General features: G+C 33.0%; 3 protein-coding genes across 8 annotated transcripts in view; all 3 read right to left on the minus strand.

The window, feature by feature from the left end:
* The window catches only part of LOC136983456 (astacin-like metalloprotease toxin 1), a 35,895-nt gene extending 21,818 nt beyond the window's left edge, over positions 1–14,077 (minus strand). For 3 of the 6 annotated variants that reach the window (XM_067280198.1, XM_067280203.1, XM_067280204.1), the window contains exons 1-2: positions 3,840–3,970; positions 3,578–3,770 (exon numbers count right to left, since the gene is read on the minus strand). In XM_067280198.1, the coding sequence (XP_067136299.1) occupies positions 3,578–3,770; positions 3,840–3,862 (216 nt within the window). In that variant the 5' untranslated portion in view covers positions 3,863–3,970. Of the gene's footprint in view, positions 1–3,577; positions 3,771–3,839; positions 3,971–14,002 lie in introns of those variants that run through there. The other 3 variants (XM_067280200.1, XM_067280202.1, XM_067280201.1) reach the window with 3 other exon arrangements.
* On the minus strand, positions 1,954–26,074 carry LOC136983457 (astacin-like metalloprotease toxin 5). Its single transcript, XM_067280208.1, has 7 exons — positions 26,044–26,074; positions 24,936–25,010; positions 24,674–24,866; positions 23,895–23,967; positions 23,702–23,819; positions 12,046–12,221; positions 1,954–2,283 (listed from the first exon to the last, which is right to left on the minus strand). The coding sequence occupies exons 2-7, from the start codon at positions 24,956–24,958 to the stop codon at positions 2,066–2,068; spliced, it is 801 nt and encodes a 266-aa protein (XP_067136309.1). The 5' UTR covers positions 24,959–25,010; positions 26,044–26,074; the 3' UTR covers positions 1,954–2,065.
* LOC136983472 (astacin-like metalloprotease toxin 1) lies at positions 20,059–23,583 on the minus strand. The gene is made up of 7 exons (XM_067280227.1): positions 23,448–23,583; positions 23,185–23,376; positions 21,021–21,097; positions 20,854–20,926; positions 20,662–20,782; positions 20,408–20,583; positions 20,059–20,305 (listed from the first exon to the last, which is right to left on the minus strand). The coding sequence occupies exons 1-7, from the start codon at positions 23,581–23,583 to the stop codon at positions 20,079–20,081; spliced, it is 1,002 nt and encodes a 333-aa protein (XP_067136328.1). The 3' UTR covers positions 20,059–20,078.
* Positions 26,075–26,198: the final 124 nt, after the last annotated feature.

A 26,198-nucleotide genomic window follows, 5' to 3' on the forward strand; every position in this document is an offset into this window, starting at 1 on the left:
CGGTTCTGACCAACTTTCATTGGGTAAATTAAAAGTAGACATACATAAAAAACGACGGACAGACATCTAATTAGTGGAAATACTTTATATTAGTGACCGAAGGGGCTCTGGTAATCACAACTTGTATAGATTAAGTTGTTGTCGAGGGTGCCGAGTTTAAATATTTGGTTCGTTTTTTTGCAAAATTCAATCGTTGACAGATTACTGTTTGAGAGTCGGTTGTGAATGATGCAGTTCCTTAAAGTTTATATTAGAAAAAGTATGATATTTTTAAAAAATGAAACTATCGCGTTTTCAATTGTTGTGTACTTGACCAATGGAATTGTGCCATTCCGTACCAACCGAGCATCCCATAAACGTGACAATGGTAGGTTGAAATAACCAAACTCTTTATATGGTTTTCTTTTTAATGTTTATAATATGAGTATTTGATTAACATAACTTCAAAGGTTATCATACCGAGTGAGCAATCTAACACATTTTAAACATTTTTTAATTTTTCTATTGTGCATCAGTTAAACAATTTTTAACACGTGTTTCATTTGTCACTCGTTTTGATGAACCATTACGTAAGATAACATTAGTAAATATAAATCAAATACTAATATAATATAATAGAAGAGTTAGAAGTACGAACTAATGTAATAATCTTAATTTTTGATATTTTTTGCCCGGCAACGTCAGGCTTATTTCTAGTATATATATAAAGACCGGATGTCCCAGCGGTCAATGTGGCATCCCACCGCTGTGAATTACCCGGAATCGAATTCAAACGGGGGTAAAAACCTTCGAGAATTGATTTGGGGTGATACGATCGAATGTGTGGGCTTCAGTGCATCACCACACGCCCGCTTCATTACGAGCCGGGCCGATCCCATAATAGGCTGGCTTAAAAAAGGGGCTCTTAGTGCCCACAAGGTGGAAAAAGCTGAAAAAAGTATTTATATATATCCGATGAGAAACCGTCGAGTTCAACAGCACTTCCGATAGAACACAATGATTTCTTGAAACCGCCTAGTATAATAGACAAAGCGATTCCGAGAAATCTTTCAGTCGGAACAGCTTTGCACTTGGATCAGTTCCAACAGTTCCATTTCCAGAACCGGAACTGGATTTTTCCCATCTTTAATCCAGAGTTCGAACATTATATTAATTAATATTGACTACGGTAATTTAGGAAAATTCGTTATCCTGTTACATAAGAATTTAAATTTGGCAAAAATAAAATTAAAATTAAAATGAAGTTTATTATGACGAGTGTACTACAAACGGAAATTTCGCAAAATAGAAATGTTTTCATCAAAGGAGAAACGAAATTTTAAGTAAAATGAAAATATCGAGAAAAATCGATAACTCAAGAACGAATGGTCGGAATTCGATGAAATTTGACACGTAGATCGAAAAAGTTAGCAGATGACGACGAACCTCATAGTTTGTCTGGACGATGTGTAAATTCGGATAAACAGAAACTGTTCTAATTTCGGTATAGTAAGGTTTGCATTGTTAAGCCGCTCGTTCGCTCGCTCGCTCGCTTACTTGACGGCGTGCCTCTATCGAGCCTTATAACACGAAGTTAGAAACTATGGAATGAATCCATCACACTTGCCAAACTTCAGTTTATTTTTTATTAATATAAACAGTAACGGTTTTAGATACAGGAAATCTTTTTCCTGTTGTGCTTGCGGTTAGGGGCCTCAAATACTGGCAAACAAGCGTAAGTCTGTCCACACAGTTTGCTCCTAAACTAGTTCGGATACGAATGTTATAAAGTATCGAGTATAGTGCGATTTGGGCTTTATAAGAAGACGCTTATCCAAGACTCTCAAAATCGCTGTTCGAAAATAAATTGTTTTCGTAGACACCAACATAAATCAATTTCAAGACAATATAAATAATTTATATTAGACAAATTAAGTATAGATCGACGAAACGTGCTTGTATACGAATTAGGATATTCAATACCGTCCGAGAAAGGAAAAATTTAATTATTTTCTACATAAAATAAAGTTTTCCCAGTAAAATTCATGTGATAAACTAAATTTTATTTATATATTTACAAAAGAATTTATTCGCATTCGTATAAGTGGTTAATACATACAATGTCGGATTCTGACAAAAATGGCCGGTCGTAAATTTCTTTAACAGTAACATTTGAAAGAGTTGGCTCGAAAGTTACTTTACCATCTTTAGCGCCGAGTTTACGACCATAATGCATAATGCTATCGAAACTATAAATGCCACATACTATAATGCGGCGGTAAATCTGAAACTCTTGTTTATGTTCTGCTGGTTAAGTAAAAAAGAAATCGTCAGTTCAAACTATTTATGCATAAAATATATTGAACAGAATGACTTACCCTCTTTAATATTATCCCATAAAATTTTTATATATTTATCACGATCCTGTCGAGTATGTTCGTGAAACAAGCCAATAGCGTGGCCTAATTCGTGAAGTATGACTCCGACGTTCCAACATCCACTTCCTAAATTTATAATCTGACGTCCACCCTGTTTTCCAATATAGGAATTGCATCTGAAATATATATACATACACATATACTGTATTATATAAATATAACGTAAATAATTAACTATCTGTATAAATATTCTTACCCATTCCCTTCCTGTATATAAATATAATTCTCCTCTGTTCTTCTATATACAAAACGTAAGCAAGTTACACGCTCGATGGCGTGAAAAATTGTTAATAAAATCAAAATTCGGAAACTTCTAGAAGAAACTATTATTATTATATTAATAGAAATCATTAATTATTTCTAATACAGCAAAATAACGTACTTATGCCAGGAGATAACTTGTAATATATTATCCCATCATCCCAAAGTGTTTGATGAAATGTAACGGCTCGACTCTAAATATTTTAAAATTCTTTAATTTAAAAAATTTCTGAATAAAATTTTATATCAATACAATATTGAATATATGTTAAGACACTTTATAACGTTTGCGGCATTTGTTATCCGCCCGTTCGAACACAGATATCACGAAAAACGTCTCCATTTGGAGTGAAAACCCGAAACGACCAGTGAAAATTGTTGTGCCCATTATGATTTTCCGCAGGCCTCTCATTGCATTTTGGGCAAAGCCACAATGGGCACTAGATAAGACCTCTTTTGTGTCCGCAAGAAGGAAGGAGTAGAAAATCCAAAAGGCAAAATATGCATAAGAATATTAAACATCCAGACAATGTTTTCTTCTATTCGAGGGATATTAATTACACTGCTAAGGGAATATTATTAAGATGCCACATTCTTGGTCGCCTACTTCTTGATCTTTCACAAGGTGTGGATTCTAGGGTCAACATAAAAGATTTCCAAGAAAGTCCTTCGTAATGAACGTGCAATTCTGATATGTAACATACAAGTGGACGAGAGAACTTAATGGATAGACCCTATTCAGAATATTGTACACGTCTTGAGATTCTCTTAAAGAAATTAGAAGGCGCGAAGATCATTGGAAAGAGAATTTCGGCGTGGCTTTTCCCTCGAGTCTGTAAAAACAATAGGCCCTAAAATGAAACAAACGAAGAATAAATGTTTAAAAATTCATAAATCACCTCTCCAAATGACGTATCCAATCTAATATCGCCTTCGAATAAATCCACATTTTGTATAGAACTCTTATACAAAGTATAATTAAAGGTTTCATTGTTTGCCAAATCCACATTTTCCATAAAGCTCTTATACAATGTATAATTGAAAGTTTCATTGTTTGCTAAAACAGTTTTTTGATAGGAAAGGAATAAACATCTATAAAAATAAATTAATTAAATTTTGTAATAATGATAATATTAAAACTAATATAACTGTAATACTTACAAAGTAATTGTATAGAGAATCATAATCGTCTAGCTTATAAATTAAGGATTTTCTTCTTTTTTACGTTATGAAATCTTTACGTTAAATAAAAAGTTTATTTTATTATATAAAAATAAGTCTAAATGTTATTTAATAAAATTTTTCATTATTACTAATACAGAATAATTAAAAATCGAAATATAATGCCGATTATTGTCATTTCACTCGAATTATTAATTATTAGTAATTAAAATAATTAAATAAATATGTTTATAATACTAAAATATATAAAAATGTACCTTTTTCATTGATTTTTCTTACTGTAGTGTAAACATCGTAAAATGAGGAACTTTATATAGAAATTTCTTAGCTTTTTTTTGATATTTAATTCTTATCCATTTATTTTTCTGTGAAAACATCCTGGTGTAAACCAATAAGTTTGATTGAAGCTGTTTATATAATCCGATACTTGAAGAATGTCGAATTTTTAAAGACAATGCAGATACGATGATATCAATTTGACATTGATGACGTGTCTCTGTTACGGTTTGTGGAAATATTTCAGACAATAAAATATAATAAAGTTCTTGATAAATAAAGAAAAACTTTATTTCAAACAATTTTATTACATATTTAAGAATTATTACTTATTTATTAGAGATAAAAATATTTCAACGAAGACGATTTCAAATAAGTGACACCACGTACTTCGAATTTAATTCATTTCAGATGGCCGTTCGAAGTCCGAATCAATTCTTCCCGTTAGAAATAATAGAAAGCGAATTAATCTATTTCCAGACCTTAAATTCTATTCATTTCGATGAACTTAAACAGCAAATACGCTTAATTTAAGTTAAAAAATAACACAGTTAAATTGCATAATAATATTTGATAAAAATTGCCAGGTAAGGAAAAGTTACAAAATTTAAGAAACTTTCTTATAAATAGACAACACATAAAAAGTGTCTTCTAACTTTGTCCCTTTGCATGCACGTAAGGAAATTAAATGTAAATGATAATGAGGGCGTATTTTTTACAGTTCTTCATTAATAAGAATTATGGAGAAATATGACGGAATTATAATTAAATATATCGAGTTAAATCTTATCTAAATATATAAAATTTCTTGTCCTGACTGACTGATTGATTCATCATCGCCCAGACAAACTGCTAAACCTAAAGAGGTGAAACTTGGTACACAGTTAGGGTACTTCATGAAAGCGCACACTAAGAAGGGATTTTTCGTATTCATCCCCGCGGGCGGGGGGAGAGGGAGAGGATTAAGGCTTAACCCGAAGAACGGCTTCTACTGTACTATTCTAGATGTACGTTTAGTCTTTATTGAGTACTTAGGTGTATTAAATTGATAACATTTCAGACATTGTTATAAATATTTTTATATATTTCGATTTTTAACCGAATGTTCGAACCGTTTTAAATTCAAATTGAAAACAGTTCGTTTGATTCTCGGCAATTCTCATCATTCTCAGCGGTAGGTGTTCTATAACAATTACTATGGTTGTTGGAATACCGAATATAAATGGTGTTTGCTTGCGGGTAAAGTCGCGGGTAATAGCTAGTTTATAAATATTTATGAATAAATGAACGGCGCATTATACATAAAAATATACCAAAGTATTATGTTCAATTATACAAAATAAAATTTTTTGCATTATTTCCAACTGGCAAAGTTCTTCATGTTGAGAGTTGAATTCCCTCTTTAATAAGTAGTATATGTTTTCCGCAGGATGGCGGAGAGTAACGTGGTAAAATTTGGTCCCAATCACTCAAAGTGTTTGGCAGTTTGTGGGGAATGAAATCAGGGAAAGGAATGGGGGTGAGTATTTGAAAGTAGCTTATAGTTTTGAAGGATTGCGGAGACTAATAATGCAAAGGTTTTCGAGATCGCTCAAAATTTTTGGGAATTTGGGATGGGGGATGATGGATGTTTGTGACTGTGCGACACGATTTTGTTAACCCTGTTCGAAGCTTAGTAACTCCTGTCCTTTTTGTCGTAAATTTCTAAAATTGGTTAAAGGTCGAGGGATGAGAAGATAATAGGGGTCGCGTGTATTTCCAAAAGGGTCGGACTTAATGACGATTTTACTCGTTCTTAGCATTTACAATTTTTTTTATACAACTCATTTTTACCCTCAAAATTAATCTTTTGCCAGTTAAAAATATAAAAATATTTTAAATAAAATATGATAAGAGATGGCGCCATGAAAATTTTAAATGTTGCCGGGAAAGTTGAACAACTCGTCGCCGGTTTATTCAGTTAATTAATGCGAGCTTAAAGATATTTTCGTGGAAAATAAAACATTATCAATATACCGTATTTTCACTACCGGCGCAATTTCCACTTAACGAATTTTCTTTATAACGAATTCCCCGCATTTATCGGAAGCAGTTCCTTTTATGGAAATTCGACCGTACACCTAGTCGTTCGATACTAGAATAGTAAAATTAGTTTTTAATTTAATTAATATTAAATTACATTTCGTACACTTTATTAATGTAGAAATAGTAATAACAACTAATATTTATGTTCCGATTGGTTTTTCTATTAATTAGTATTATAAAGAGGTTCAGAATGGAAAGTAATTGAAAAACTTAATCGATAATCGAGTGATAAATATCGTTTTTAAAGGCGTTAAATTTAATAGATGAGTCGTTTCCGAATTCCTAAACTTTAAATTCAAATCTTCCAAGTTATAATTTATTAATTGGTGTTTAGAGAAAATTTGGAATATTTGATTTGATTTTTTAATAAATGAAATAAAATAACTTATTATTATTGTTTGGCTCGAAACTTCTTGTTATTGATACTAAGTGCTTTTTTATTTTGATCGACTGGAAGGACGACATTACTCGGTTAATTCGAAAATGTGTCGAGAAATACGAGAAGATTTCGATAGAATGTATAAACATATATTAACTTTCAGAAAATAATTAGTGTTTTCGGTGCTTGTTTCCGCTTTATGTTTACTTTATTTACTTTACACATTTACTTTTTGCTATCTTTTAGCGTTCTTATATAGGCCTAAATTTATGTGCAAAAACTAAGTTTTTAAAGCATGGTGTTTAATTTAATATAATTTTTAAAGCAGTATAATTGGTGTGTTTTTAAGAAACACACCAAAAATACGATAAAAAAATTTATCGCCAAGCGTAAAAGCACGTGTGGCGAATCTGGCGGTCACGTTTAAGATGCCGAATTCGAGTGTTTGACCTGTAAATGCAATTGTTATTTTATTATACAGTATTTACTATTACATTTATAGTTTTCGTAATTTAATTTATTATTATTCATAAAGTTATAAATTTAAGAAACTTTCTTAAAAGTAGACAATACATAAAAAGTGTCTTCTAACTTTGTCCCTTTGCGTACATGTGGTGAAATTAACAGTTCTTCGGAGGACGAATTAACGGCGGAGGTGTCCTTTCACGGAGGACGAATAGTCTCAAATGAAACTTCGACTCCGCTGTCGCACTGTTAGAATTTGATTCTTTCTTATAAAATCGATTATTCTTTCAACTGTCTCGCAGACGTATTCGTATTTGTTTTAGTCTCCATATTTTGAAAATTTTATTGCATCCGAATGATTAGAAAAACTTACAAATATCTCCGAGTGCAGATGTATATTTGAACAATAAACACCGGCTGTAACCATAAAACAAATAACGAAAACTACGCCGAGTCACTTCGTGTCCGATATTTATAGTAGTTTTGAGACTCGTCGCCCCGGTTAATATTCAAATTACAGAAAAGTGATAATCGTTGTCTCTAATTATATTATTTTTCAAGTTAGAATCTCACGCTAATTATAAAGAAAATATCCCTGCGATATGCCCATACACCATTTTCTATCTTCCATTTCAAAGACTTCGGAAAAGATGGAGACAATTGATAAAGATAATATCTTGTCTGTTCCAAAAGACGTTCTTAAATATTTGGTGTCGAGTCTTTGAGGAATGATTGAGGAAAATGATTAAACGTTAGGGATAAACATATTGCAACAAATTTCAAATCATTATCTGAAATAAAATGTCTTCAGATCATGATTTGATAGACCTTTCAACAAGATCTGTATGTCTCAGTATTTAGTTGACATAAAGTGTTAAACATATAGTTGACTCTTAAACAAACATATAAACTTCTATAAAACATATAGTTAAACATTGTTTTTCGTTCCAGAATATTAGACACTTCTTAATTGTGTTGGAAACGATTCTATGTTTTCATTCGTTTACCATTTTAACACATTTGTAAATTGAATGACTTATTAACTTATAGTTTATAAATAGATTATGAGTTAACGTTTCAGTTTTGTGCGACTTGTTAACGTGGCGCCTATGGCGGGGCCACGTTGGCCATACCCTAGTTACGGCTCTGGGTTTCAGTAGAAGGTTTCTTATGTGGTGTTCCTTCAGTAGGACACATAGTGTTTTTTGGCATCCCTTGATGTTGATGATGCTGTCACCCACTGCAATAGCTGGGAGGTTGCCAGGTCCTCTGACCCAGTTGATGTTGAGGCGCGTCTTCAGGAGTCTGGTAGCCATACTGAGGCAAGTCCACATGGAGGTAATATCATGGGGCTTAGACCCAACATCACCCTCCGTAGAATCGTCTAGGTACTGGCAGATGTCCTCAAAGCTGGGGGGTCTTCTAATTCTTTTGGTGACGTCACTGTTGAGGGTACCCATCGCGATGTCAGTTATGTTTTCATCTCTGGAGTTGAACAAGTAGGAGGCATGACATATTTGCGCAATGTCAGCTAGTTGGCTGGAAGGGGTGACATTAGCTCCTCTTTGTTTGTAGGGGAGGTAGACAACCTCTGCTCTAGCGCGCTGAGGGAGGTTGAGCCATCTTTTGACATGGCGTTTTGTGAGGCGGTCGATTTTCTCCAAAGTTTTCTTTGGAGTGGTGCCGGTGGTCAGGCAGAAGATAAGTTTAGGCATAATGAATGTGTTCAAGGGGTCCAACTTTTGCCATGGCTTAAGGTATGACTCGTTGAGCTTGCTGATCTCATTCATTATGGTGTCAGTTGTAGCGGCCTCGGTGTCGCACCTTGAGAATCCTGTCGGGACGCCCAGGTGCCTGTAGGCGTCGTCGTTTCCGAGCGTGGGGAGTGCTGCCTGTTTAGTAGAAAAAGAGTTAGTTCCGGAGGTGTGGGACTTACCCCAAGAAATGAGGCCAAAGTGCCGTATTTCTTGTGGTTGAAGCTGATTCCTGCCCAATCAGCCCAGGACGTGATGGAGTCCAATCTGTCTTGCAAACCGCTATCGCTGCCGCTAACTAAAGCGATGTCATCTGCGTACGCAAGGACGTCTATCGTATGGTCATGGAGGCAGTAACCTTTCCCTAAAGATTGGAGGCGGCGAAGAGCAGGTTCCATTGTCAGCACAAAAAGCAGGGGGCTGGTGGAGCAGCCCTGTCGGACCCCCGAGAGCATAACTATGGGGTTGGTGAATCCAGTGCTAGTCCTAATCCTGCTGGTGGTCCCCTCGTAGAGCTGTTGAATGACAGAGATGGCCCTTACACACCGTGCTTAGGACGTGTAGACAGCTTTGAGTTTAAAAAAATCTCACACGTGTTTCAATTTCACATTTTATTGCGAGTTATTCCATTTTGATGTTTTATAAATCGAACGTAATAATTTACTTTCGTCAATGAAGTTTACTTAATCACAATTCTCTTCAGAAATCTCAAACAACTTTCGGAAAAAATTTATTCTTAAAAATGTCGAAATACAATAGAAAAAGCAACAATATGTTCTAACAATTCCTTACATACTGTATTGTTAAAATATATTTCTAACAACGCGTTACAATTCCAATAAATACGTCACGCGATAAGAATGCGACGTAATTTATGAACAGCCTCTTATAAAAATCAACGAAGAGTCGTGTCGTCGCAATGACAAATTTCGTCTAAATCGATCGTTTCATCACCTTACCGTGATGAAAATGTAAAAACGACCAAGCATTAGTTATAGTAAATTCTAATTTTGTTTGTTAAGCACGTTATGTCGTAGATATAACAATAAAACTAAACCGCTTTACAACCTTTCGTTTTACATTTCTCTTTTTTTACATTGTTATAATTTTATAACGATAGCAAAAATGTTCATTTTAGTACGGTAGGCTATTATATAGTCCAAATGGTTATTTTTAAAACGTAATCTTAATTGACAATACCGAGTTTTGAGGAATTTGGATGGCCCATTTAAAGACGGTTCACCGCCAATCAATTATACTGTATATTTTATGTTTTTATTGTAAATAGGACTGTGATGTTAACCTATAACCGAATGTTTGGTATTTTCTTATATACGTGAACGACTTCTTTGTTATTTCTTTGATTGAATAAACTCGGTAGTAAAACATTCATTGAAGCGCAGTTACGCGATCTTCGCAGGAATTTATATAGTTATTTCTTTTTAAATTTATGTCTTATATTTTATTACAGATTTGCTTATCGCACGTAAAAAGAAAGGTCGGGTCGTCCAAAAATTTTAATCTAAAAGCACGTGATAAAATGGTGGTCTTTTGAATCGACTGTGTCTTTAATTCACGAAAAATAATTTAGCCATCCGACGAAAGAAACAAAAATTATAAAGTTATTAAAATAGAATTAATGGCCGACACAGTTTTAAACGGCTAATGATGGACGAATAACAAAGATACTTTCGGGCCCTGTTGCCTACTGCTTATAGTTGTTATAAGATATAAATCTTATAACAACTTTAAGCAGTTATAAATTACAAGCAAAATATGTTAAATGAAAGGTTTTGTAACAAGCTGCAAGTCGATTGTGACCAACTTTGATTGAGAAGTAAAAGGAGACAGACATTTAATTAGTGGAAATACTTTAAATTGACGACCGAAGGAGGGCGGTTCTAATAATAGTAACTTACATCGATTAAGTGGTTTTTGAGGGTGCCGAGTTTAAAAATTAGGTTTGGTTTTTGTAGATTTCAATCATTGGCAGATAACTGTTTGATATTCGAGTATAAATGGTATAGTTTCTTAGAGTTGACATTATGAAAAAATATCCCATTTTCAATTAAGTAGTCATTTTCTGTGGTCCCGGCCAACTTACATAAGCATTAATGTTAAAAAATTCCGGTTTACTCGACACCGTTTAACTCGTCACACCAATAATAACAGATAAACAAAAAAAAACAAAAAAAAAATACAATCTACATCAACGTCACACCAGAATTCAATTTTGCATTTTCTCACGCCAGAAACATTAAGAATTCTTAGACGTCACTTGCCAACAATTGACAATTGCGAAGATGATGTTTTCGAGGCGTTTGTGATGGTTGAAAAAGGAAGTCGAGACAGTTAAGTGCTCAAAACAAATAACACTAAACGAATTTTTCAGTTTTTCATCTACAGAGTAATTGTAAATGAAGGACACAATCACAATGTTTTGTAAGTCTATGTTTCTGTATAACGCACTACTGTATTTTCCTAATTGTAGTATTGTGGTTTTTTCCCAACTTCGCTTTAGTCGTCACATCGGATAACTCGACACATTTCCACTTCCCCTTGGGGTGTCGACTTATGCTTAGTCGACCGTATAAGTCTGTCCACACAGTTCGCTCCTAAATTAGTTCGGATACGAATGTTATAAAGTATCGAGTATAGTGCGATTTGGGCTTCATAAGAGGACGCTTATCCAAGACTCTTAGAATCGCTGTTCGAAAATAAATTGTTTCGTAGACACCAACATAAATCAATTTCAAGACAAGATAGATAATTTATAGTAGACATTTTAAGTATAGAGCTACAAAAGTGCTTGTATACGAATTAGGATATTCAATACCATCCGAGAAAGGAAAGATTGTATTATTTCCTACATAAAATAAAGTTTTCCCAGTAACATTCAGATGATAAACTAAATTTTATTTATATATTTACAAAAGAATTTATCGGCATTTGTATAACTTGTTAATACATTCAATGTCGGAATCTGACAAAAGTTCCCAGTCGAAAATGTCTTTAATGATAACATTTGGAAGAGTTGGCTCGAAAGTTACTTTACCATCTTTTGCGTACATTGTAGGATGATAATGCATAATGGAATCGTAACTATAAGGGCCACATATTTTAACAAAACGATTAATCTCAAACGCTTTCTTTTTTCCTGTTTGTGTAAGAAAAGTGATCAGTTCAAACTATTTATGCATAAAATATATTGAACACAATGACTTACCCTCTTTAATATTATCCCATAAAATTTTTATATATTTATCACGATCCGGTCGAGTATGTTCGTGATACAAGCCAATAGCGTGGCATACTTCGTGAAGTATAATTCCGAAGTTCCAGCATCCGCTTCCTAAATTAAGAATCTGACGTCCATTTCGTTTCCCAACGAAGGAATTACATCTGAAATATATATATATATATTACAATAAATTTAACGTAAATAATTAACTATCTGTATCAATATTCTTACCCTTTCCCTTCCTGTATATAAAATATAATTCTCCTCAGTTTTTCTATATACAAAACGTAAGCAAGTTACACGCTCGATGTAGCGAAAACTTGTTAATAAATACAAAATTCTGGTAACTTCTAGATAAAAGTATTATTATTATATTAATCGATATCTTTAATTACTTCAAATACAGGAAAATAACGTACCTTTACTTATGTCAGGAGAAAACTTGTAATATATTATACCATTATCCCAAACTCTGTGATTCCATACAACGGCTCGACTCTAAACATTTTAAAATTCGTTGTTTTGAAACCGTGTTGTACTAAATTTTTGAAAGTATTAAATACAAGATCGTGTTATAAATGAATCACGTGGTTTCTTTTCAATCTTTATTTAATTGATACGGTATTTCTACACGTTTCGGGCTTTTGGTCCCTCAACAGTCAACTAAAACAAGAAGTAAATTAACCACGATATGGCACTTTTACTCCATAAGTTGCAACAAACTTATGGTGTGCAAGCGCCATATCGGGGTTAATGGTACGTGTGAATTACATACATGTATTGTATATTGTTTTGGGCAATTTACTTGTAAAATATCATATTTTAAATTCTGTATAACTTATTTCTTGTTTTAGTTGACTGATGAGAGGCCAAAAGCCCGAAACGTGTAGAAATACCGTATCAATTAAATAAAGATAGAAAAGAAGCCACGTGATTGATTAATAACACGATCTTGTGTTTAATACTCTCAAAAATTTTTAAACTCTTTAATTTAAAAAATATCTGTGTATAATTTTATATGAATATAGTATTCGATATATGTTAAAAGTCTTTACAAAGTTTGTGGAATCCGTTATCCTGGCGCCTATCCGAATACAGATACCACGAAAACCAGCACCATTTTGAATGGAAAACCGAATCGATCCGCGAAAATTCTTGTGCTTATTGTGGGTTTGCGCAGGACCCTAATAGCATTTTGTGCAAACTCACAATGGACACTAGATAAGGCCTCCTTTGTGTCTGCAAGAAAGAAGCAGTAGAAAATCCGTAAAACAAAATACGCATAAAAATATTAAACATCGAGAGATTGTTTTCTTCTATTCGAGAGATCGTAATTACACTGGTAAGGACGTATGATTAGGATGCCACATTCTCGGTCGTCTAATTCTTGATCTTTCACAAGGTGTGGATTCCAGGGTCGCCACAAAACATTTCCAAGAAAGTCCTTCGTAATGAACGTGCAATTCTGATATATAAGTTACACGTGGACGTCGAAGAACTTAATTAATGGATAGACCGTATCCAAGAAATTGGACGCGTCTTGCGATTCGACTAAAGAACTTAGAAAACACGAAGATCAATGGAAGAGCATTCCGGCTTTTTCCTCGAGTCTCCAAAAACAATAGGCCCTAAAAATGAACAAACGAAGGATAAGTGTTAAAAAATATATAAATCACTTCTCCAAATGACGTATCCAATCTAATATCGCCTTCGAATAAATCCAAATTTTCCATAGAACTCTTATACAAAGTATAATTAAAGGTTTGATTGTTTGCCAAATCCACCATATTTTTTATGAAGCTCTTATACAAAGTATCGTTGAAGGTTTCATTGTTTGCTAAAACAGTTTTCTGATAGGAAAGGAATAAACATCTACAAAAATAAATTAATTAAAATACTGTAATAACGATAATATTATAATTAAGATAACTGTAATACTTACAAAGTAACTGTATAGAAAATCATAATCGCCTAGTTTATAAATTAAGGATTTTCTTCTTCTTTACCTTATAAAATCCTTACGTTAAATAAAAAGTTTATTATATAAAAACATGTTTAAATGTTATTTAATAAAAGTTTTTATTACTACAAATACAGCATAATTATTAGATGCCCTTACGAAATCGAGATGTAATGCCGATTATCGTCATTTCACTCGAATTATTAATTATTATTAATTAAAATAATTGCACTTGTAATATCAAAATATGTCAAAACGTACCTTTTTCATTGGTTTTTCTTACTGTAGTGTAAACATCGCAAAATGACGAACTTTATATAGAAATTTCTTAGTTTTTTTGTTATTTAATTCTTATCCATTTATTTTTCAGTGAAAACCAATAAGTTTGGTTGAAGCTATTTATACAATTTGATACTCGAAGAATATCGAATTTTTGAAGACAATGCAGATACGATGATATCAATTCGGCATTGATGACGTGTCTCTGTTACGGTACGTGGAAATATTTCAGAAAATAAAATATAATAAGGTTTCTTCGAAAAATAAAGAGAAACTTTATTTCAAATAACTTTATTACATATTTAAAATTATTACTCATTTATTAAACATAAAATATTTCATCGAGGACGATATGAAATGAGTTGTGCCGCGTACTTCGAATTTAATTCGTTGCAGGAGGCTGTTCTAACTCAGAATTGTTCGAAGTCCGAATTAATTTTTTTCATTAGAAATAATAGAAAGAGAATTAAACTATTTTTAAACCCTAAACACTACCCATTTCAATATACTTAAGCAGCAAATATGAATTATTTAAGGTAAAAAATAACACAATTAAATTGCATAATGATAAGATTTAATGATAATTGCCAAGTTACAAAATTTAAGAAAAATGCTAAAAAGTAGACAATACATAAAAAAGTGTCTTCTAACTTTCTCCCTTTGCATGCATATGAAGAAATTCACAGCTCCACGGCGGAGGTGTACTTTCACGGAGGACGAATATTCTCAAATGAAAGTTCGACTCCGCTGCGGAACTGTTAAAATTTGATTATTTCTTATAAAATTGATTATACTTTCAACTGTCTCGCAGACGTATTCGTATTTGTTTTAGTCTTGAATAAATGCTCAGAGTTTAAAATTTTACTACTCAAACACCTTATACCTCTGAGAAATTATTAATTTAATAATGCGAACGTTTTCCACCTGTTCCACAGGTCATCTTCAAGCAATTTTTACTTTTGGAATGTTATCTCGTGCAGGATCGAATGTATATGCGCACGATATTTCAAAATTTTAAAAAACCGTTGGAGCATTCCATGTAAAATATAAAATATAAACAATAATAAAAACATTAATAAAATTAATTAAATAAACGTATTAATTCGGGATGTAAGTTGACATAATATATCTATATTCTATACGGGATGAGGATACGTTGTAAGCTCAATTAAACGGGGTGTTTGTCAATCATGAATTTCCACGCAGTTGGCAAATTCGTTGCGTCTTTATAATTCAAACATCTACCTGTTGTCCCTGATCTGTATATTTCAAATTTTTCCATGGTTAATGCTAACGATGGTGAGCGTACTTGTTTGATAACTTTGGCTTCATTCCAATTAATTACTGATCCCTCCGTTTGTGCCATTCTTGATAAGGTGGTAGTGCAGTGTCCTTTACTAATGTCATACATGTGTTCTTTTAGTCTTTTGTTTAAGGCTCTGTTAGTGACTCCTATGTATTCTTTATTCAGACCCAGTTGATCATTTTCGTATGGTATTTTATAGACCCCAGAGCATTCTTCCGCTTTTGTGCTATCTTTATCGTTCCTGAGGGTACTGTAGATGGTGGGTGCCCGCTTATAAACCAGCTTTGCATTCTTACACTTGGCTATTTCCTTCATTACGGTGGACAATCCTTCTCTGTACGTGAATTTAGTTATTTCTCCGTTTGAATTCCCTTTCGGTTTCTTTTTATTAGGTGTTATGTAAGATTTTATTAGGTTTTCGACCATTGACTTTTTAAATCCTAGAGTTGCCGCAATGGTTCTAATTCTATTCAACTCTAGTATTCTGTCATAAACGTTGGAGCAATAGGCAAATGCTCTTCTAATAATGGCCCTAAATGCCGATAGTTTGTAAGTGGGCGGATCGTTTGATGTGGAGGGAATGTATAGTGGGTCATGCGTGGGTTTGATATATACTTTCGTAGATACGGAACCTTCTTTAAATGTAAGTGTGATATCCAAAAAATGTACCTCTGTTGTGCTGAGCTGTTCCAGTTTTAGTATTAGGCCATGGTTATTCGAATTCATCGCATTCAAAAAATGTTGTATTTTTTCGTCTTTCTTCCATACAATTAGTATGTCGTCCACGTATCGTTTGTATAAAACGATATCATCCTTAAATGCTCTAATAGTAGTTTGCTCCAACTTACGTATCACCAATTCACAAAGTAGCCCAGACATTGGGCTGCCCATGGGCACACCTTTCCTTTGCTTATAAATCTTGCCATCAAAAACGAAAACTGAATGGTAACATATTAGGTCAGCCAGTAGTTTCATGTCCTCAGGATAGGCTGTTATCCTTGGGTCTAACGTGCTGAGGGTGTCCATCAAAGCTTGAAAACATGCATCCAGTTTAATTGATGGATATAGATTTTCGAAATCCATAACTGAAGCAATTTCTTCTTCTACTAAAGATATGTTTTGGAGCTCGTTAACGACGTTCAACGGGTTCTTTGTGACATATTGGTTATTCTCAATGTGCTCCGACAGATATCTATGCAGGTTCTTTTCTAGTTTGTAAGTTGGACCTTTGTACTTTTCAACCACTGGTCTAATCTGCTTATTATCTTTATGCTTTTTAGCGAATCCGAAGAGTCTCGGTACACTTGGGCCTGTTACACTTGTTCCTTTGAGAAATGGAAGTATTGTGGTGATTGGTGATTTCTGTAATTTTTTAACCTTTCTGTCTAGGTTATCAATTATATTTTGATCCACCCTTTCGCATTCTGTATTTCTTATATATTCTTCCAGTGTGTTGATATAATGTTGCTTATCCATTATTACTAGGTGTTTGCTTTTGTCCGCTCGTGTCAATATTAAGTTGTTGTCGGCCAACCACCGTTTCGTGCGCTTAATTTGTTTCACCTCTGTTTGCCTTGGTCTTTGGTTCATGCTCTTAAGGGTTGTTTTCCAACGAAAATAGTCTTTGTTCACTTCTTCCATGCCTCTGATTCCTCTTTCAATTTCCGCCATGGTGTTTTTCCAGTCCTTGGTGTTGTCTAGGGCATAGTTGGGGTCTTTTTCTAGTACGCTTTTAATATCCTGTGGAATCGATATCTGGCGCCATAATATATACGGAACTGGCTTTTCCTTTGTAATCATCCTTATTTGCTTGGCACATATCCAACTATAAGAAAAAATTTAGTTGGATATGTTAGTTGGCCAAGCAAATAAGGATGAAAGCGAAAACAACAGCGAATAAAAGAAGTTCACCGAACGAAAATCCGGAGTTTAGCGAAACCGGCAAAAAATTGGATCGAAAAGGAAAGAAACAAAGGAAGAAGTAGTCGAACTCCATCGAAAAGTGAGTAAAAAATTACTTTTTCCCTTTTTTTTAATTTTTTTTCATTTCGGTTAAAATCCGCGGATTCTGCATAGCATTTCAAGATGGCGGCCGGTCGCGTGGCCATCTTGAATAGCAGGGAAAAAATTTTTCCCCGGCGCGGTCGCCGACGTAGGGAAAAAATCCCTGCGTCCCCATCTCGGAACCTAAGGTAACATTAACCGACAATTAATAAAGGTAATATCTTGTCTATTCCAAAAGACGTTCTTAAATATTTGGTGTCGAGTCATTGAGGAATGATTGAAGAGAATGATTAAACGTTAGGGATAAACATATTGCAACAAATTTCAAATCATTATCTGAAATAAAATATTATCAGTCTAAGATTAGATAGACCCTTCAACAAAAATTGTATGTCTCAGTATTCAGTTGACGTAAACTTATAGTTGACTGACAATTAAGCAAATTTATCTATAAAACATTACTTACACATTGTTTTTCGTTTCAGAAAATTAGGCACTTCTTAATTAACTGTGTTGAAAAACATCCTATGTTTTCATTCGTTTATCAATTTAACACATCTGTAAATTGAATGACTTATTAACGTATAGTTTATAAATAGATTATGAATAGGTTAATTAACGTTTCAGTTTTTTGCAAGAAACTTTCTGAAGTTATTTATTTAACAAATCACGTCAAGTTTCAGATTAACTCACCAAAGATGAGAACCGAGATATTTGAAGAACTCCAACCGTAATTACGACAACAAAATTATCAAAATAATAGAAAATGCAAGGCGCATTACATCAGCAACTTCGAAGAAAAGCACTGCGCAGAAAAAGACCCCTGTCTGATACACGCTGCAACAATATACGCCTGGAAAGTATGCTTCGCAAACTAGGTTTACTTCTTGTAGATAGATTCCATTGAGTTTCAATCAAGGATTCGATTTTAATGCAGAAAACTTACTTCTTTTCTCAACTAACCGAGCACATCAGATAAATATGTGAATCACCTCGAGACAATGATGGCGCCTGCACTTATAACAAGTAAACAAGAATCTAATTGTCAAGGTGCATAAATACAAAATATTGTAATATTCAGAATACAGAATTTGAGCTCGAACTCTGAATTAATTGTTCCTTTAAAGTAGGATACAGAACAAGTCAATTACAGTAATAATTGTGATTATCGAAAAAATAAAAGTGTAAGGCCACAGATAAAAAGATATTCGAATACCGTCTGCCATTTGTTGCTCTCCTTCGTATCCACTTATTTCTATTAAAATAAAGTCTCTTCCTTTTAAAGATACAGAACTGAAAAACTAGAAAAATACCAAATGTAATTATAACAAATTTTATATCTTGTTGGTAGGAGACATTCGGATTTATTCGACACACCAATTGCCTGTTTTCTCTTGAGCAGAGTCTTAAGTTAGTCTTCATAGATAAACAGCTATTGCAGTTTGATATAAAATATATAATTTTGATACATATTTTCAGTTTGTGATAGATTTCTTACAATCGCAATTTTCCGTCTTAATTTCAAATATCTCTAACGATGAGAGAATTTGTCGTAGAAAACATACAATGAACAAACTACGTTCTGTGTAACCTGGATGCGTGTTTCATTCTCAGCTGTTAAAAGATGTAATTTGAATTAAAATTATTTAGATCTGGATTCAGTGTCGATTCCGTCATTCAGTTACAAAATATTTTGTTAAATACATAAAATTTCTTTTGTATTGTCATATTTTCATTCCTTATAATATTTAATTTAACGGAAACACGGAACTTCGCTTGTCTTTCGTTATTTCCCGACTAATGTCAACCCAGAACTTACCACGTGGAGGTGGCTGCTTCAGATTTGCACCAAGAGTTAGAAAAAATGAAACTCCACACGTGACTAACATCATTTGCCGAGTTTCATTCGTCCTAACTAACACTGTAAAAATATTTATAATTACTTCTGAATACTTTAAATTCAATTTTTCGAACCTTACCGTATTATTACTATCTAAAGTAATGAATACTATTATGTAACTAGTAATAATGAAACAAATAATCCTATAAAGATATCGAATACACGTGGACCCATATTGATAGATTGCAATACATTGTTAATGTTTACACTTTCACTTGACAGTTTTTTTGTAAGAGAAACCGTGCAGTTAACTTGAAAGAATGTGTCCACGTGTTCGACGTCACGGTGACGTCGAGTATATTTCTCTGTTAACTTTGAAATGAATAAAATGTTTCTTTTTGTCTTAAAATTTTCATTACTTTCTGTAATTTTTGAATAATTTCTTGAAAGAGATTACTTTAGTTAATTTTTATTTTTAACAGACTGGTTTTTCAATATTAGGTAATGACAATTCGTTTGGTGAGATTAATTTAACTTATTTGCGATTAAAACCCTAGAAAAAACAACCAACAACCATTAAAAATCGTAATTCTTTACATTTTTAATATTTATTAATAAAATGAGCGTTACTATTCACATTTATACAATTTTCTAATTCGATAAGCGTCGCTTCTGCTAATTGTTTTCTCTTTAACGTCTTTCAATCGAACTCCTTCCTTCTTGGCAACCATCGTCTTCTTTTCCAAGGGATCGATCGAAAATATGTATTCACCGTACAACATGATGGAATCGTAATCGAATTCGTTAAATATAAGATTCTTGGAAGGGCTAAGTTTCTTGAATTGATCTTCCATACCTACAAAATAATAATAATAATAAAGTGTGACGTTACATTCCCAGAATAAGAAGATTATTGGATGCGAAAGACAATATTTACTGCTAATATCGTGTACTTTACCTTTCTGAATATGTTCCCAGAATATTGTTATATAATCATCTCTATCTGATCGACTGTGTTCGTGTTGAAACCCTATAGAATGTCCCAATTCGTGACCTATGCGGCCGTACGAAAGACAGCCCGGTCCTAAAGAAAGAGGTTGTGATCCTAATGTCTTACCAACGTGAGAATAACACCTACATAAAATACATAGAATTATTAATTTAAGTATAATATTACACGTAACAGTTTTAGATTTTTAAACAAATCCTCACTCTACTCCTTTAAATATCCTGACGTACGCATTTTGATCTTCCTTAGGTCTAAACTTTATACAACCCCTGGTAAGCTTCTCGTAATCTTTCATCACCTCTTCAATTTTACCCCTTGCACTTTCTACACATCAATATAAATAACTTGATATGAAATGTTTATAATATAATTATGAATAATGATTGCAACATTACCCAAAGCAGCATCAATTGTATACGGAATGATTCCATTAGGCCATACTCTGTTCTCGCCCACAACGGCATTTCTCTGCATTTGAAGCGTTTAAAAATATTTTTATTATAAAACAATAGATTTTATATCAAGATAAAACATTTGAAAGTGAGTATAACATCGTTCTTACTTCGTCGTCGTCGTCATCAAAAAGTAGAATATCACCTTGAAACAAATCAGGGTTTTGCATTGGAATATTTTTTAAATCTTAAATTATAAATATTTTATTAACAATTAGCATGAAAATATATTTTTCAACTGTTTAAAAAATCAAAATATCACTTACCAAAATACGTATAATTCATGTGATATCAAGTTAATGAATTTTGTTTTATTATCCAGAAATGACCCTTAAATTGTTTCATTTAAATCTATCTTACAGATACAGAATGTGGATATGATCTTTTACATGGATTCAAACTATATTGGACAAGCGATAAAGACGAAGCAATATAAAACATTGCAATAGAGTAACTTCAAAATATTTAACATCGCTTTAGAAATAACACTATTACCATCTTCGAATATGTCTTAATTGTTAGATCAACTATAAAAATGTGATACATTTCTAAGTGAACGTTATGTTTGTATAAATAAAAGTATAATATAAGTAAGTAATATTAGTATTTGATTTACATGAAAGGTTATCATACCGAGTGATCAATCTAACGCATTTCAAACATTTTTATTTTTCTATTGTACATCAGTTAAAGAATTTTTAACACGCGTTAGATTTGTTACTCGTTTTGGTGAACCATTACGTAAGATAACCTTAGTAAATATAAATCAAATACTAATATAATATAATAGAAGAGTTAGAAGTACGAACTAATGTAATAATCTTAATTTTTGTATATTTTTTGCCCGGCAACGTCAGGCTTATTTCCTAGTATATATATATAAGACCGGATGTCCCAGCGGTCGATGTGGCATCCCACCGCTGTGAATTACCCGGAATCGAATTCAAACGGGGGTAAAAACCTTCGAGAATTGATTTGGGGTGATACGATCGAATGTGTGGGCTTCAGTGCATCACCACACGCCCGCTTCATTACGAGCCGGGCCGATCCCATAATAGGCTGGCTAAAAAAAGGGGCTCTTAGTGCCCACAAGGTGGAAAAAGCTGAAAAAAGTATTTATATATATCCGATGAGAAACCGTCGAGTTCAACAGCACTTCCGGTAGAACACAATGATTTCTTGAAACCGCCTAGTATAATAGACAAAGCAGTTCCGAGAAATCTTTCAGTCGGAACAGCTTTGCACTTGGATCAGTTCCAACAGTTCCATTTCCAGAACCGGAACTGGATTTTTCCCATCTTTAATCCAGAGTTCGAACATTATATTAATTAATATTGACTACGGTAATTTAGGAAAATTCGTTATCCTGTTACATAAGAATTTAAATTTGGCAAAAATAAAATTAAAATTAAAATGAAGTTTATTATGACGAGTGTACTACAAACGGAAATTTCGCAAAATAGAAATGTTTTCATCAAAGGAGAAACGAAATTTTAAGTAAAATGAAAATATCGAGAAAAATCGATAACTCAAGAACGAATGGTCGGAATTCGATGAAATTTGACACGTAGATCGAAAAAGTTAGCAGATGACGACGAACCTCATAGTTTGTCTGGACGATGTGTAAATTCGGATAAACAGAAACTGTTCTAATTTCGGTATAGTAAGGTTTGCATTGTTAAGCCGCTCGTTCGCTCGCTCGCTCGCTTACTTGACGGCGTGCCTCTATCGAGCCTTATAACACGAAGTTAGAAACTATGGAATGAATCCATCACACTTGCCAAACTTCAGTTTATTTTTATTAATATAAACATTAACGGTTTTAGATACAGGAAATCTTTTTCCTGTTGTGCTTGCGGTTAGGGGCCTCAAATACTGGCAAACAAGCGTAAGTCTGTCCACACAGTTTGCTCCTAAACTAGTTCGGATACGAATGTTATAAAGTATCGAGTATAGTGCGATTTGGGCTTCATAAGAGGACGCTTATCCAAGACTCTCAAAATCGCTGTTCGAAAATAAATTGTTTTCGTAGACACCAACATAAATCAATTTCAAGACAATATAAATAATTTATAGTAGACAAATTAAGTATAGATCGACGAAACGTGCTTGTATACGAATTAGGATATTCAATACCGTCCGAGAAAGGAAAAATTTAATTATTTTCTACATAAAATAAAGTTTTCCCAGTAAAATTCATGTGATAAACTAAATTTTATTTATATATTTACAAAAGAATTTACTGGTATTCGCATTCGTATAACTTGTTAATACATTCAATGTCGGTTTCTGACAAAAATGGCCGGTCGTAAATTTCTTTAACAGTAACATTTGGAAGAGTTGGCTCGAAAGTTACTTTACCATCTTTTGCGTAAATTGTAGGACCGTAATGCATAACGGTATCGTAACTATAAGTGCCACATACTATAATGCGGTGGTAAATCTGAAACTTTTGTTTATGTTCTGCTGGTTAAGAAAAAAAGAAATCGTCAGTTCAAACTATTTATGCATAAATTATATTGAACAGAATGACTTACCCTCTTTAATATTATCCCATAAAACTTTTATATATTTATCACGATCCTGTCGAGTATGTTCGTGAAACAAGCCAATAGCGTGGCCTAATTCGTGAAGTATGACTCCGACGCTCCAACATGCACTTCCTAAATTCATAATCTGACGTCCACCCTGTTTTCCAATATAGGAACTACATCTGAAATATATATATACACATACATATATTATAATAAATATAACGTAAATAATTAAGTATCTGTATCAATATTCTTACCCATTTCCTTCCTGTATATAAATATAATTCTCCTCTGTTGTTCTATATTTAAAACGTAAGCAAGTTACACGCTCGATGGCGTGAAAAATTATCATTAAAAGCAAAAATTTGGTAACTTCTAAATGAAAATATTATTATTATATTAACAGAAATCATTGATTATTTCTAATACGGCAAAATAACGTACCTTTACTTATGTCAGGAGAAAACTTGTAATATATTATCCCATCATCCCAAAGTGTTTGATGAAATGTAAATGCTCGACTCTAAATATTTTAAAATTCTTTAATTTAAAAAAATTTCTGAATAAAATTTTATATCAATACAATATTGAATATATGTTAAGAGACTTTACAGCGTTTGCGGCATTTGTTATCCGCCCGTTCGAACACAGATATCACGAAAAACGTCTCCATTTGGAGTGAAAACCCGAAACGACCCGCGAAAATTGTTGTGCCCATTATGATTTTGCGCAGGCCTCTCATTGCATTTTGGGCAAAGCCACAATGGGTACTAATTAAGGCCTCTTTTGTGTTCACAAAGAAGAAGGAGTAGAAAATCCAAAAGACAAAATACGCATAAAAATATTAAACATCGAAAGATTGTTTTCTTCTATTCGAGAGATATTAATTACACTGGTAAGGACGTATGATTAGGACGCCATATTCTCGGTCGTCTAATTCTTGATCTTCCAGAAGGTGTGGATTCCAGGGTCGCCATAAAACATTTCCAAGAAAGCTCTTCGTAATGAACGTGCAATTCTGATATATAAGATACACGTGGACGTCGAAGAACTTAATTAATGGATAGACCGTATCCAGGAAATTGGACGCGTCTTGCGATTCGATTAAAGAAATTAGAAAACACGAAGATCAATGGAAGAGCATTCCGGCTTTTCCCTCGAGTCTGCAAAAACAATAGGCCCTAAAAATGAACAAACGAAGAATAAATGTTTAAAAATTTATAAATCACCTCTCCAAATGGCGTATCCAATCTAATATCGCCTTCGAATAAATCCACATTTTCCATAGAACTCTTAAACAAAGTATAATTAAAGGTTTCATTGTTTGCCAAATCCACATTTTCCATAAAGCTCTTATACAAAGTATAATTGAAAGTTTCATTGTTTGCTAAAACAGTTCTTTGATAGGAAAGGAATAAACATCTATAAAAATAAATAAATTAAATTTTGTAATAATGATAATATTAAAATTAATATAATTGTAATACTTACAAAGTAATTGTGTAGAAAATCATAATCGTCTAGCTTGTAAATTAAGGATTTTCTTCTTCTTTACCTTATAAAATTCTACGTTAAATAAAAAGTTTATTATATAAAAATACTAGCAGATAGGCCCGGCGTTGCTCGGGCAAAAGTAATGATAGCGAAGATTAAGATTATTACGTTATAGTCACAGAAGAAAAAGAGTAATTTCATCAACAAACTAAATATTTTTAATAAAAGGTCGAATTTGAAAATCGAATATTGTAATATTGTTCGATTTTCACGACGTGTTCTGATTATATTGTTCGATTTTCATCGAATGTTCTAAAGAAGAAAAGTCGAAAAAAACCGAATTAATCTGTTTAAATTTGAAAATCGAATATGTTCTAACATATTACTCTTTTTTTTTCCTCCAGCGCCCGTAAATCTTGCACGTCGCCTTCTCTTGTTCTCCATTGTTACTTAACACTTCCATTGTTGATGGAAATGTTAAGCCTTAATCCTGTCCCTCTCCCCGTGGGGAGAAATTTCGAAAAATCCCTTGTTACAAGTTAGTGTGCGTTTTGTGACGTACCGTAACTATGTACCAAATTTCAAGTTTCTACTCTTAACCGTTGGGCTCTTAACATTTCCATTGTTACGTAACACTTCCATTGTTAACACTTCCACTGTTAACACTTCCATTATTACTTCATACTTCCATTGTTGCTTCACACTTCCATTGTTACTTAACACTTCCATTGTTGATGGAAGTGTTAAGACTTAATCCTGTCCCTCTCCCCCGTGGGGAGGAATTTCGAAAAATCCCTTCTTAGTGTGCGTTCTCGTGACCGTACCCTAACTGTGTACCAAATTTCAACTTTCAACTCCTAACCGTTTGGGCTCTGCGCTGATTATTATTATTATTATTATTATTATTATTATTATCAACTCGTCTCGATTATATATATAGATAGTCTAAATGTTATTTAATAAAATTTTTCATTATTACTAATACAGAATAATTAAAAATCGAAATATAATGTCGATTATTGTCATTTCACTCGAATTATTAATTATTAGTAATTAAAATAATTAAATAAATATGTTTATAATACTAAAATATATAAAAATGTACCTTTTTCATTGACTTTTCTTGCCGTAGTGTAAACATCGCAAAATGACGAACTTTATATAGAAATTTCTTAGCTTTTTTTTGATATTTAATACTTATCCATTTATTTTTCTGTGAAAACATCCTGGTGTAAACCAATAAGTTTGATTGAAGCTGTT

This window comes from Centruroides vittatus, unplaced genomic scaffold, assembly GCF_030686945.1.
Source record: "Centruroides vittatus isolate TY-2023 unplaced genomic scaffold, ASM3068694v2 contig_882, whole genome shotgun sequence".
NCBI classification, from domain to species: Eukaryota; Metazoa; Arthropoda; class Arachnida; order Scorpiones; family Buthidae; genus Centruroides; species Centruroides vittatus.